At 34.2% G+C, this 14,499-nt stretch overlaps 1 protein-coding gene, 1 non-coding gene and 1 pseudogene across 3 annotated transcripts; 1 reads left to right on the top strand and 2 right to left on the bottom strand.

The window, feature by feature from the left end:
- Window positions 1-49: 49 nt before the first annotated feature.
- Window positions 50-4,368, bottom strand: LOC143570524 (sugar transporter ERD6-like 6; annotated as a pseudogene). The gene is made up of 18 exons (XR_013141946.1): window positions 4,157-4,368; window positions 4,014-4,076; window positions 3,626-3,715; window positions 3,457-3,516; window positions 3,318-3,383; window positions 3,157-3,222; window positions 2,986-3,061; window positions 2,558-2,622; window positions 2,386-2,467; window positions 2,204-2,287; window positions 2,037-2,121; window positions 1,753-1,799; window positions 1,599-1,661; window positions 940-999; window positions 788-853; window positions 648-707; window positions 459-573; window positions 50-262 (listed from the first exon to the last, which is right to left on the bottom strand). The product of XR_013141946.1 is annotated as a sugar transporter ERD6-like 6 (transcript).
- Window positions 4,369-10,513: 6,145 nt separating this feature from the next.
- TRNAI-AAU (transfer RNA isoleucine (anticodon AAU)) lies at window positions 10,514-10,587 on the top strand. Its single transcript has one exon. It is a non-coding gene; the product is annotated as a tRNA-Ile (tRNA).
- Window positions 10,588-11,397: 810 nt separating this feature from the next.
- LOC143570529 (uncharacterized) lies at window positions 11,398-13,481 on the bottom strand. The gene is made up of 5 exons (XM_077056161.1): window positions 13,301-13,481; window positions 12,999-13,193; window positions 12,867-12,919; window positions 12,394-12,782; window positions 11,398-11,476 (listed from the first exon to the last, which is right to left on the bottom strand). Exons 1-5 carry the CDS (start codon window positions 13,479-13,481, stop codon window positions 11,398-11,400), a joined length of 897 nt encoding a protein of 298 aa, XP_076912276.1.
- Window positions 13,482-14,499: the final 1,018 nt, after the last annotated feature.

The raw sequence follows: 14,499 nt of genomic DNA, 5'->3' as shown, positions 1-14,499 counted from the left end.
ATTACAACAAATGATGTTCTTCTAGGATGGGTAAACATTATTGCATTTCAATACAAGAATCACAAATTCCAACTGGATTAATACCACCATGATCACCACCACCACCATGATCACCGCAAGAAACAAGGATGAAGAAGCGGTCAGGTGTATTATCTCAGAGAAAACTGTATCTCCTCCAATGTTTTTCCCTTTGTTTCCGGCACCAAAATGACCGCAAATGCAACAGTAGCAGCACACGTTAACATGTACAAAGTGAAGGTTCCTGTCAAAATGAAGACAACCAAAGTAATTAAAATTTTTATTAGTGGTACAGAACTTCATACGGTTACAATTTGAAAAACCAAGTTTAACGGTTCGACCAACAGTCAGGAGGTGTGTCCGACTGTGTAAACCACACTGACTGCTTAACCATTATTATTATTCGATGCATTAATTGTTAAGAGATAAAGTAAATGAACCTCCGCCGCTCCATGCTAAAAGCAAAGGTGCAGTCATTGTAATCAACCAAGCAATAAACCAATTGGCTAATGTTGCAATGCTCCCTGCAAGTCCTTTAATATTCACAAGAAGAATCTGAAACATAAGTAAACTCATTAACCAATAAATTTGTAAAAACAAACAAAACAACTAACTAAATATAATTTAACCTCAGACATTATGATCCATGGGATGGGCCCCATTCCAAGTGAAAATCCAATCACCAGACCCTATTTAAAGAAGTTAGTTAAAACTTAAATGATGTAAGTTGGTTAAATCATATATTTTGAAAGAAAAAGCGAAGGCGTACCACGACTCCAACCACTGATAAGATACCCATTGCTGCATATACCGAAGACCTGTCTTCCACAAAACCCTGAAACATATTAAAAAAGGTTTTCAAACGATTGTGAAACCGGCTTTATCTAAATTGTATGAGAAAAATAAAGGACATAAATAAACCTTAATGAAGAAGGAAGCTGCAACGACTACAAGACTGAGTGTCATTCCAGCAGAGGAAACCTAAAACAAAGAATGTTTATTCCCTTTTGAAACGGATCTAAATATATAGTTTGACCCGTGTAGTTATGTTTTAACTCTAACAGGTCAAACCGGTATAGAAAAGATAAAACGGAAATGGGGCCCTCAAAGTGTATATTAATGCATAAAACCTCATATTTTGTAATCATATGAAACACCACTTAACTATTTTAAAGAAAATTGAAATGTTGTGCAAAATGTCTCCCGACCCGTACCAAAAGGTTACCCGCATTGCCCAGCTCACCCAATTTAGGGGTTATGACATGACACGAAATTCGTGGGTTTGAGTTTAGTTTAAACAGGTTCGGGTCAGTTTCGGTTTGAACCCACAAACACATTTAGCTAAATGGGTCAGGTTTGGTTTGACCCATAACTTAAACTGATTGGGTATTTTATGCAAAAGTTTAAAAGTTAAAGGAACATAAAACTTTATAATTTAAACCTAACTGTTTTATACACATTTATACATTTTGTTGTAAATTTATGACTAAGAGTATTAATATGCTAAAAAAATCAGGTTAAAAGGGTCGTGTTCATGTGTTAGAAATGTTTGCTATAAATAGTAACATTGATTCGCTTACAGTTAGCAGAATCCTACGTCCTGTTTTGTCAACCAACCATGTAGAAACCGCAGTTGCAATAACCTAAATGGTGCAATTTTTTTGTTAGAAAGTCATTTAAATTACAAAATAAAGTTAAGATAGAAAATAGTTATGAATAATTATTGATGCGTACTTGGATAGCACCGAGTCCTAATGTAGTAGCATCACTGCTAGCAATTCCTGTTGATTTAGAAGAACCAAATTAAAATGAACATTAATTTTGAAAAGTTCACGATCGGTTTTGTAAGCGTGTTAAAAGGGTTGTAACAAAATGGGTTTAAATGGATCGTAAACTAGTTGGTGGGTTGGCTTGTTTAAGTAAACATGTTTAACTAATATTTGAAAAGTTCAGAATCAGTTTTTCAAAATAAATGCTTTTTTGTATTTCACATATATTAACCATGTAAAAATATTAACCTGCAGACTGAAAGATGTTACTGGCATAGAACAAAACACCATTGATTCCACTTAACTGTTGAAGAACAAGTAATCCAATTCCTATCTGCACAAATTAGCATTTCAAAAAAATCATTTTCATTGTCACAACATTTTCATTGTCACAAAAAATAAAAAAAATTAAATACCATCAAAGGGAACCAATATCTTCTATGTTTAAGGTCTGAAAACTGAATGGCAGCTGTCCTTCTGTTTGATGACGCTACCGCCCTCTAAATATATTAAGTTTTTGCCAATATTCAAAAAGACGATAAAAAGTTTCATAAAATAAATTTCAACATCAATTGGTGTATTATTATTTATTATTCACCTTAATTTCATTTACTTCAACCGTAATATCGGTATCAAACCCGCGAAGAACTTGTAAAATCATCAGTCATACCCATCTTTGCCTGCAAGATTTTGACACAATATTGCTCAAAAGTTATTAACATTGGAAAACTCAAATAATAATAACAATAACAATAATTCACTAATTTTACCAGCCACCGAGGAGACTCAGGGATAAAAAAGAGGCCCGGAATCAAAATTAAGCAGGGCAAAGTTCCTGCAAAACGAAAATAATCAGGTTTCAAGTTGACATATATAAGCCATATAAAAAACAGGTCAATAATCAGGTCGAGCCGCCAGCCCGTTTAATTAGACGGGTCGGCTCTAACCCGTGTATGGTCCGTTTAACACATTTTTTTACAACGCATGATAGCATGTTTACAGCTTGATCGTTGTCCGCCAACCCATCGACACGTTTAGATAAGTAGGTTAAATGGGCTGTGTACAGCTCACATGACACGTTTAGATAAGTAGGTTAAACGGGCTGTTTTTGATTATTACCGGTTTGTACTCGGTATTAATACATCAATAATTTATAGAAAAAAAATACACAAAAAGGTATTCCAATTGTGACAATTACCCAAAATTGCAAGTATTCTCCAATTAGCAAAAAGTCCCAACAAATAAGCAAGCATTATCCCAATTGTGACTGATAGCTACAATCCCAAAAACAAAAAAAAAATAAAAAATAAAAAAAGTCAAAGTCTTGACTAATAGCACCGCAAAGGCACAAATGCGCAAACCGAATGACCTGATTGACAGATTCTAATCCCCCTCTCATATTTTGAGGTGCTATTTCCGCTATATAAACAGGAACCTTTGTAACACATCCGAAAAGATAATAACAATTTTTATCATGCTTTTGTCACAAACATATCTTTTTAAAGCAAATTTTAAATGAATAAATGTTACCGTATACTATATAATTCCAACACTGAATCCTTCCAATAATCTTCCCATATAAAGAAACGACGTGTCCTACAAAAGCCGCAGCCGGTTTTACATGCGATCCGAATATTGACCAACTTTGACCCGGTATTTAGAAGCTTACTTTGGCAAATGATATACAAAGCCATCCAATAATATTAGGAATAGCTGCAATCATCAAAGACTGCAAATTTGACCACACAAATTACACATTAAAATTGTTTTGTTCAAAATTACATTTATAAAAGCAAATATATATTTCTAAGAGTAAGAAATAATAAGAAAAAGCATACCCCTTTTCGGCCAATATACTCTGCAATTTGACCACTGGCTATGGCCCCAACCATGGCACCCACATTTGACAAAGACCCAAACAAAGAGAACTGAAACCAACCAATCCAAATCACTTTAAATTCATTAAAACAAATCAAAATCCACGGCGCACACGCGGGTCCCGGGGGTGTTGGGCCAACTTGGGCTTGATGCAAGCATCCTTATTAGGGGGGTGCATGCAACCGAAAAGAAAACAGATTTTTCCAAAAACAACCCAACGAAACCTGCTTTTTTTTTTTTTTTTTTTTGAAAACCGAGTTTTTCAGTCACTGGTTTGATTTAAGCCCAAAGCCCAAAATTCTTAATAAAACCATGACCTCTAGATCACATGAGAAAGGGGTGACCGACCTCAGATACAGAGAGTTGAAGATCTCTAGTAATAGCAGCTTGTGTAGGTGAAGAATAACCACCCTGAAACATTGGTAATCCAGTTACAGTCAAACCTTATATTCAACACTTATTGAATAATATATATATATATGGTTGCTTACGGTGAAACCGAACTGAACAGGGCCTAATGCAACGATGATGACGCAAGCAACAACAGAGACAGAGCGGTCTCTGAGGATCATCTGAGATGACGTCATCATGCTGGACTGTCTGGAGCCCATGCGGTACCAACTGCCCGTGTGAAGAAAGGGCTTCTTGAGATCTCTCTCTGTTCTTCCTTCTTCGTTTTCATCCCTGAAACTCATTCTTGATTTTAAGGTTTCTTAATCTGCGTTGAATGATATATGAATAAGCACATAAATATATACGAGGTGTGCTTATGTTTGCAGGAAGAAGAGAGTGGTAGTTTGTTTGTATAAGTAGTGAGGGCAACGGCCACGGTGAGCACAGGTGGACGGTTATGTTGTGGAAATCATCATCATCATCATCATCATCATGTGGACTCTTGTCAAGGACGGTCATACCTATTTAAATACTTTCTTTTTTCTTTTTCCACTCTAGTCGGATGGTAGGATCTAGTGATTAACTCGGACTAGTCGGGGTTAATTGGATTAAATTTTACGTGTAAATTTTCAAATTTTATATATAAAATTTTCAATTTTATTCGATTTTGGTCAATGGGGATTAATCAGAGACAAGTCAGTGGGGGTAGCGACTAGCGATTAATTGGAAATTGATTTACGTCTAGGCGGGATTTTTATAAGACTGCTTATAAGGCTATGCATTGTGGGTTAACAGTCGTTCCATAGGTGTCAAGATGATGGGTGTAATTTTAGCAAGTTATTACCAATCTTACAATATGCGCATACCTAAATCTAAGTATTAAGTTCTATTTTCGTCATTGGGGTTTGGTCAAAATTAACACATCAAGTTTGGGTTTTTATCAGCCAAGCGTTATGGTTTTCAAAACTTGTCGTTTCAATCCACTTGTCTAACACTATTAATAGTCTTTTAATAACTTGTAAAATGATCAAAATATCCATACTAACAAATAAAAAAGTACGGTTTTGTTTCTTAAAAAATATTTTGTTATATGCCTTTTCTTTTTAAATATTATACATAGTTCTCATAGTTTCGTTATTAGTCTTTATTTATTAGGAGTATTTTGGTTCATTTAAGATAGTTAATATAAAAATACTAAAGCTATGCATATGTATCACTTTAGCTTTTACTTCACTATTTAACCTCATCATTTAACATATGCTATACTTTATTCTCTACCGTTCTATTTATTTATATTATTTAAATAAAAAATTGATATAAAAGAAGAAAAAAATCTTCAATTGGATGTAGTCTAGCTCAGGGAGACCCAGCCCCGCCGGCCACTAGTGGCCGCTAGAAAAAGGGCACGGTGTTTCGGTGACACCATTTGTACCACATCAACACCACTAGTGTTGCTCCGTGAACCATGTCACCCAGCCTAACATCGTTAACCAAATGGAGTGATATGACAAGTTATGAAAATCATGTCTCTCAAGCAAATGCCAAAGTTTTGGATTAAAGTAGCAATTTTGGTCAAACTATAAGAACGAAAAATAAATAAAACTCTAGTAATAATAATATCAAAGGGTTTTTGTAAGTTGCATAAATAGTCCTTAGAAGTAAAATTAGTGAATTGTTCTTTTATTTTAACGAAAAATTTGATTAGGTTATCAACATGGAATAAAATGGTTATAAGTTTTAAACCTTAGGCCATGATATGTAAAAGAACTCTTTTTAGATTGAAATAGGTAAACATGTCAAACCATAGAAATCAAAAGGATAATTTACTTTAATAATAAACAATTTATAAGAAAAAAAGGGGGTAAAACAATAATAATAATAATAATAATAATAATAATAATAATAATAATAATAATAATAATTGGTACAGTCAAAGCCGGCCAAAAGGAAGGTCGACAGACCCAGGTCTATTTGGTAGAGAGACCCATAATTGTTTAAAAAAAGTAATATATATTCTATATATAATGTTGTTCTAACAAATAAATCTATAAAATGACTTCTTGGTGCAATGGAAAAGATGCAAGTCCGTAGTATTAAAGGTCACGAGTTCTCAATTCCCATTGACTTGTGTGTTTTTGTTTTATAGAAAAAAACTTTTCATTGTGTTTTATATGAGCCATTTTAGCAACTTTTTATTATTAGTTTTTTCTTTTTGGTTCGTATTGAGCTTTGGAAATGCAATCCAATTGATAAAATTGTCAAACGATTTATCACATAATTAAAAACGTGATTACAGATGTCATTTTTTATGTTCGTCATGATCCTCAAAACTTTAAGGAATTCTTGGGTATAGTATGAATTTGAAAGAAATGTATATATTTAGTGGTATAATCATCATAATTTTGTAAATTTTAAATAAACCCCCATTTCAATGATAAAAAGAGGTGAGTCAACTTTACCTATGGTGTCGATGAGTTGTTTATGTAGTGCTAATCATGTGAAAAGAAGTTAGTTCCACCAGATGAGGTGTTTGGTCGTCAAGAGAGCGGGATTAGGTTCCATTTCAACCGATTCAAAGACAAGTGGATAGATTTATAAAAGTTAGGCATACATCGTAAACAAATTTTTGTCTTGATTTTCACTATATGTATTTTATGTAGCTTTGAGCAAGTTGTTAAAGTTTAGCTTAATTAAATTTGCATAAAATTAATAAGCAAGAACAATAGCAAAATCACAAAACTTGTAGCAACAAACCGGATCAAATTAAAAATATATGTATTAATTAATAATTAAAGAGAACCGTAATAATCATATGATTTTACCGGTAATTTAGTCGACATATGTGACCTTATATGTTGACCGGGTGTTAAATGTCATATACACTATAACCTAATAATGCAATCTTTATTCTTCAAATATTTCTAGAACTTACTTTTCTTTGCGCCCTTAGATGAGGCAACATGGTGTACTACTCTTCAATGTCATCAACTTTATAGCCGTCTACTGAAAGAGAAATGTCATCGCTGAGTTTTATATACACGTGTTTGCATAAAAAAATGTAATGTGCTTCTTAGATGCATGCGCTTTGTTTTTCTTATGGTGTTGGAAATCACATTCCTTCTTCCATTTCGGCTCTTGATGTGCTCCATATTATACATGTTTATATCACATAATATTACTCATTCTTGACCAGTTTTATTGCATTTTCACACTTGGACTCTAAATTTGCTTTGTGAAATTGCACGAGTAACATTGGTGGAAAAGGAGCTAAAATTGGATGAAAACGAAGCCATCCATCAAGTATGACCATGCATGGTCGTACATGCCCTTAGGCGTGACCGTGCCACTCGAAGATTTCCAAACCAAATACTGAAGCAAGAGTCATGCCATGACAAACATGGACCACACAAATCGGCATAACCCTGAGGATACAAGAGCACAGTTGGGCCGACACGACTTTAGAAACTGCACGACCGTGCAAACTAAGGGCATGGTTGAGCTGACAAGATATTAGAGATTTAGAGAAAGCACGGTTGTGCTTAATATTCGGTTTCATGACAAGTTGTGGGATCTCACTACGTATTTCCATTTACAAAAACATAAAATGCACCCGCGTTAATCATTTCATTAAACATATCAAATTGATTTGGAGCAAAAGTAGCATCGGTCTTCGATTGATTCTCCCTTACCTTTAATTTATATATAGCGTATTTAAGTTTATGTAATGTATTTTAACTACAAAATCCCCTAACTTTTGGTTTGACTACTGAATACCAATAATTTAGTATTGATAGCTACTGTGTACTTAAATCGATACTTGTTATTGTCGATGCTATACAATGTAAACGATATGTACACTTAGATATTATGTGTAGTAGGTTTAACGTAAAAATTATTTTTATTTTTTAAATTTAAAACGAGAAGTTGTGTAAAAATATATCTCAAAAATATATATACAGCCTACCCCACATCAACTCCTTGCATATAATTGCTAGTTGATCTATAAATAAATCTGGTTAACAGCTAATTTATAATTTTTTTAATGACGAATTTCTTTTTATATTTGTTGTCTGTGGAGCTTGAACCCAAAATCTTTCATTTTCAAATATGTGTTTAAATGTTTTGCATTTGCCAGTAGACTTATAGACCACCACCCTATTGGTATAATGGTATATATAATTAACTCCTATACATAACAAATAATTAATATAAAAACATTAAGTAAAATGTTTTTTGGTTTAATTTTGAAAAATATATTTAATTTTACTTGACGTAGGTGATAATTTAGTTATATAAACAAACTGAACGAACATTAAACGGGCATGTTTGTATTCGTTTTCTTAACTTTAGCTAAACAAACAGTCAAACAATAACACTAAGCAAACAAGGTTTTATTGTTCGTGTTTGTTTGCTAATAAACATGCATGTGTTCATGTTTGCCATTAATAATATAAACGAACGGTTTATAAGATAAATGAACATAAACAAAACATAACTGTACGATCATATAAAACACAATCGGACACCATTAAAAACAAACGTGTATATCCAAATATAACCACAAAAGTAACTTCAAAATTAAACAAATACATCTAAATTAAAGTTTAAAACAAACTTCAAAACATGGGATATTCTTCCCGATGGGTTAGACTTATGGGTTTATTAATCAACTAAATTTTAAAATGATATTAGACGAATATAATGACACTAGACGGGTGTTCACGCGATGCAGCGAGAAACCTAAACTATTGGAAATGGTTCGGTTTTAATTTTCAACGGTTCGTTTTGTTATCGATGACAAAAAACTGTTACTAACGGGCTGACTCATGGTTTAAGCTAAAAACCATAAAAACCGGATCGCAAACTTCACTACGTAAATGTTTTTTTTTAACTAAAAACAAACTATAGCAATACCATACTCAAATTAAAGAGAATAAAATGTTTGTTTTTATTGTGCAACTTTTAAAAAAATATATAAATGTATGAAAAGTTATGATCGTTTAAAAATCGTGGGTGAAAGTTGGATTAAAAATGAAATTAAAATAAATATATGGTTAAAAGTTAAAGTTGGAAACTGTTTCTTAAATTTACAAATATATAATAAAGTTTAAGGGCCAATATTATAACTATTTTTTAACAAATTGAACAGATTTTGTATTTGTCAACTTTGCTCCTATACTACATGTTTTATTGGGTGTACATCATGTTTTAAATGTTGTAAATTACTTAAAAAAATGTAGTGTCTTAATTTACTCATGAGTGGTACATTATATAGTATAGATATAGATAAACGAGCATAATTAAAAGAGTTATTAGGGACTAATGTTTAAGATATAAAAGAATAATGAAAGGGAAAATTCACAAAATGACCATTTTTAAGAGAGAGAAACTATAAAATAACCCAAATATCTTAAAGATGCCTAAAATGGTCCAAATAATTTGGACGGGGGCAATGTATTGAGAAAATATCATTAATATGAGGGAGCAGACCAAATTTTTGTTGATGGAATCCCTCATTATTCCCATATTTGGCATGCTCCTTCAACATTTTTAAAAATTTGGCCCTCTTCCTCATATTAAGGATATTTTCCCAATGCATCGCCCCAATCCAAATTAATTTGTCCATTTTGAGATTCTTCAAGATTTTTTGACCATTTTATAGTTTCTCTCTTAAAAAGGGTCATTTTAGAAAATTTTCCCATAATGAAAAGAATTAAGTACTAGAAAAGTTGATAGAAAATTAGGAGTCAATTAAACACTTTATAGACAAACGGAAAACATCACATTTCTATATATCATTTGTTTTGAAATCCAATCAATTGGGATGTAAGATGTTACTGGAAAGGAAAGAATATTATTGCCTACTTTCGGAAGTCATGACAAGGGAGCAACCAAATGAAACTGGGACGTGAACGTCTCAATCAAATGAATGGCATGTGTTTAAAGCATTACAAATGATTTTTTCTTAAAACAATTAATTTGTGAAAGAATACTTATTCTTTTATGTTCTAATATTCTTTATATTACTAAGCTAAGTATCATCTTCTTATACAAAATCTATAGCATATCAATTTGTTGACCTGCCACGAACTGGTCAAAGTACAAGAAAACAAGATGGTGCGGTATCGTAGTTGGGGAAAATCGAGTAAATAGATATTTACGATGAATTATCAACACCCGTTATTTACTATGAATTATCAACACCCGTTATTTATTTTCTAGGCTTTTGCATTATGATTAAGCAGTTTCGACACTAAACCGGCATGGAACAAAAAACTCGCGTACATTGCTATAGTAGCCTATTTAGTGGCCCGTTTGGTGGATGTGAAGTAAGTTTTGATTGCTCATTGGGATGTCATTTTGGTGTGCATTAAATTGTTCAAATAAGGCTAAATGACTATGACTAAATGACTGGTAACTTCACTAAATTGGAAAAATCCATAACCATGATATCTGGCCTATTAGCTCAGTTGGTTAGAGCGTCGTGCTAATAACGCGAAGGTCGCAGGTTCGAGGCCTACATGGGCCAACTATTTTTTATTTTTCAAATATTTCATGGTTGCTTATTTATGTGTTGTGTTACAAAAATATCATTTAACAACTATTTTTTTTTGTTTTATAAAATTTCCAGCTCAATCCAACAACCTTTTTATTATTATAAAGAAGATAAAAGGATATTAGAATCTCGTATTTCAAAGAACTAATATTATGTCTTTGATAATCAAAATTTTAAAAATTACAATTCATCATTTACAAACATGGTGTAGAACTGTAGATGATGGGTTCATAAAAGTTGCATCCATGAAAGGTCGAGATAAAGAAGAAAAGCCGTCAAGTTAAAATTGCAACGCTGGCTCTCTATTGTTTAACTAGCTCCGTCGACTTGCCCAACCTGATAGAAGCAGACTCAAGGCCAAGACCGACTAGCAAAAAATCCAGCCTCGAACAGGACATATATATGGATGCAGTTTTCGATTGGTCGAGTTGAAATCGAATAAACGTATGACTGAAATTCAGGTGTTAGTTCAACTCCTAGCTAGAATCCTAGATATTCAAAAAAAAATTTATCATGTGCTGAAATTTCAATAAGCAGAATTGCAACAATTACTAAATTTCCATTATGTGGTGATTAAAAAAATAAATTAGCAAATAGTTCAACATGGGCTTTCTATATCCAACAGTCCATCATGTTATGGGCCATAAAAAAGAGAAATAAGGCAAATAATTCAACATGGGTGATTCACATCTTTTTTCTTTTAGCCGCTTCTAGTCGAGGCTCTAGACGACTAGACCGAGACCGAAAACAACAAACATTTAATTAGCAGACCGGGTTTGATCATTAGTCCTGTTTGGTTTGTGGACGGTCCATTTGCAGTCTGATCATTCGGTTCAGTCTGTCTAATCTCAAAAACGCCCACCTAGGTATCACAAGCGCATGGTTAAACAAAAATGCGCTCTAAACAGTGAACAATTTGTTTGGCTAAAAAACATATAAACCTTTTGGAATATAAAAATGTGTATACAACTTTCTCTTTAGAAAAACATTCTTTAAATTAAATATATAATATTATATGAATATAAAGTAGTAATAATAATAATAATAATACAAAAGTTCAAATGTATTAAAAAAAGTTAATGATCTCCAGCTCAAGTGATTGATGTGAGACACTCAAAGATCTTGAGTTAAAGTCCCACATGTGATCGAAAGAAAAAAAAAGAATTAGAGGATTCCAAGTTAGGCGAGAAGGTTTTCTTGCCTATTGTAGGTTTCTTCCTAAGGCTGCGTGCTATGGTGGGTGGCTTCGAAGCCCCTTCACAGTGTCACGTCAGTGCCACGTGGGTACTGGGGGCATCAAAGCCCCAGGGCATGATGCCCCTCTATGGTGAGGGGGCTTCGAAGCCCAACCTTTTTTCTTTTTTTTATTTATAAAACAAAAAAACCAATACAATAATATATAATACAATAATATATAATACAATAATAAAAAAAATACAATAATACAAAAATTCAAAATAAATTAAATAAAAAAGCATATAAAAAAATTAAAGCTATTTTTAGTCGTCGGCCTCGTCATCTTGCTTATTACTCCAAAAAAGTTCAACCAAATCCGATCGAAGGCTGAAATTCGTTTCCTTTTTTTGTGTTTTTAATAAATTAGCAAGTTTCTCATCTTCGTTTAGTGTACAGATCGGCTCTGGCTCATCATTGTACTCGCCTTGGCAAATTGCTCTACCCGAGTCCTCCAATATCATATTATGCAAGATAATGCAAGTGTACATTATGTTTCTTAACTTACCCATTTGTAGAAAACGAGCCGGTTGTCTAATGATAGACCAACGTTTCTTTAATACACCGAATGCCCTTTCGATGTCTTTTCTTGCACACTCGGGTTTTTTCTTGAAATACTGACATTTTTTGTCAGTCAGGCACGTAAAGCTAAGAACCAACGTGGCCCATTCCGGATAAATATTGTCGACTAGATAATATCCGTATTCGTAGTTGACATCGTTTGTGGAAAATGAGATGTCGGGTGAGACTCCGTCCGTGAGGCGGTCAAAAATAGGGGACGCATTAATCACAGCTACATCATTGTTTGCACCGGGCTTCCCAAAAAACACATGCCATATCCAAAGATCAAATGATGCAGCCGCCTCAAGAATAACTGTTGGGCCATCATGATCACCCCGATGATATTGACCTTGCCAAGCAACAGGACAGGCTTCCTATTCCCAATGCATGCAATCAAGGCTACCAAGCATCCCAGGAAAACCGTGTCTTTGATGATGCACCTCGTATACTTTTTGTACGTTGCTTTGAGTCGGCTTCCTCAAATATTTTTTATGATATAGTTGTGGAATACCTAAGTTTAACAAATTTTATGAAATTCATGCTTAAAATGTTACGGTTTTGAAATAAATAATTAGAATATTAATACTCACATTTGCAGAACGTGTGAAGCGCTTCACGAGCCACTGTCTCCGACATCTGTAAGTACTCTTCCATGGCGTCACTCGCAGTCCTGTACGCTAGTTGACGAATTGCCGCCGTGCATTTTTGCATCGTTGAATATCCCGGTTTACCTCTCGCATCCGCCCGTTGTTGGAAGAATGCATAAACACTTTCTAAATCACCAACTATTCATAAAAATAGTTGACGACTCATCCGAAAACGGCACCGAAATCGTTCCGAATCAAAAGTCACGTCCGGCGAAAATAATCTTTCATCAACCGGTCATGCGCACTTACGCGATCCCGTTGAAGATGAAGCCGTCTGTTTAGTGGTTGTGAGCTTTCGTAATGCTGGACTACGAGTTGGGCAGCGTCTAGAATAGCACTAAATATCGTTTCATCCTCTGAATCCGAATTGGAAATATCGTCGATATCGGGCTCGAAGTCGAGTGTGAAAGATGAGTCGGAAGACATATTTGGGGAGAAAGTTTTATAAAGTTTAAATAGGAGAATGGGATGTTTGTAGAGATTGGGTGAATGGTATATATATATGTATGTATTTTATATTATTAAAAAAAATTTTAAACGGTATTATAGCCGTTAGTGGTGGGCACACCCACCTCACCCCCCTTCCGCACCCAGCTTCCCCTCCACCGCTCCCCCCTCCGCGCCCCACCCAACCGCGCCCCTCGGCGGTGTTTGAAGCCCACCACGCCCCTCCCCCCCCCCCCCCCCCCCCCCTTTGTGAGGATATCTTGCTTTCATGATTTTTGAAATTTATTTCAAAGATTAAAGTTTTTTGATTTAAGGAAAAATGAGTAAAATCATTGAAGTATAAAAGTTATGAGACAGATATACCTTAGATCTCCATCATCTCTGAACCTTTGTGACGAGTGACCAATCCAATCATTACCTTCCTATGGCCTCCTGCCTTGACGGAAATAAAAATGACTTCAGGACTCCAGGTTTCATAACAAGACTAAGAGATGTTGATAAAAGGGAATATTTTATTTCATAACTGTTATTCCCGAAGGAAGAACTTCTGGATATGTAAAAACGTTATATGAACGTTTACGAGCCTAGGAACTAGTCGCAAATCGATACGTTAACTCGTGTTCATTCAATACATTAATGGAGATTAATACATTAAGCCTGGAAAGAATCCGGCAGCATAACGTTACAGGGGATAAATATAGCACAGATCTCTCTGCACCATTCACTAGGGAAGGCCTATTTATAAGCAGTCATCCTCATTCGTTAACATCACTAACGAATGAGGCTTCCCATAGCGAATGACCTCCCATTCGCTAAACATCCTTAGCGAATGGGCATTACTTTAACGAATGAGCCTCCATTCGTTACACAGTAGTAACGAATGAGCTCTTACATTAACGAATATGTCTAGCCTTTAACGAATGAGGCCCATTCGCTAAACATCCTTAGCGAATGTGCCTTTATACATTAATATAAAGACTAAACAACCCCTATCCTA

Source organism: Bidens hawaiensis, unplaced genomic scaffold, assembly GCF_021521415.1.
Source record: "Bidens hawaiensis isolate Kalapana, Puna unplaced genomic scaffold, B.hawaiensis_p1.1 tig00025004_1, whole genome shotgun sequence".
Taxonomy (NCBI): Eukaryota; Viridiplantae; Streptophyta; class Magnoliopsida; order Asterales; family Asteraceae; genus Bidens; species Bidens hawaiensis.
This window is presented reverse-complemented; position numbering and strand designations above follow the sequence as displayed.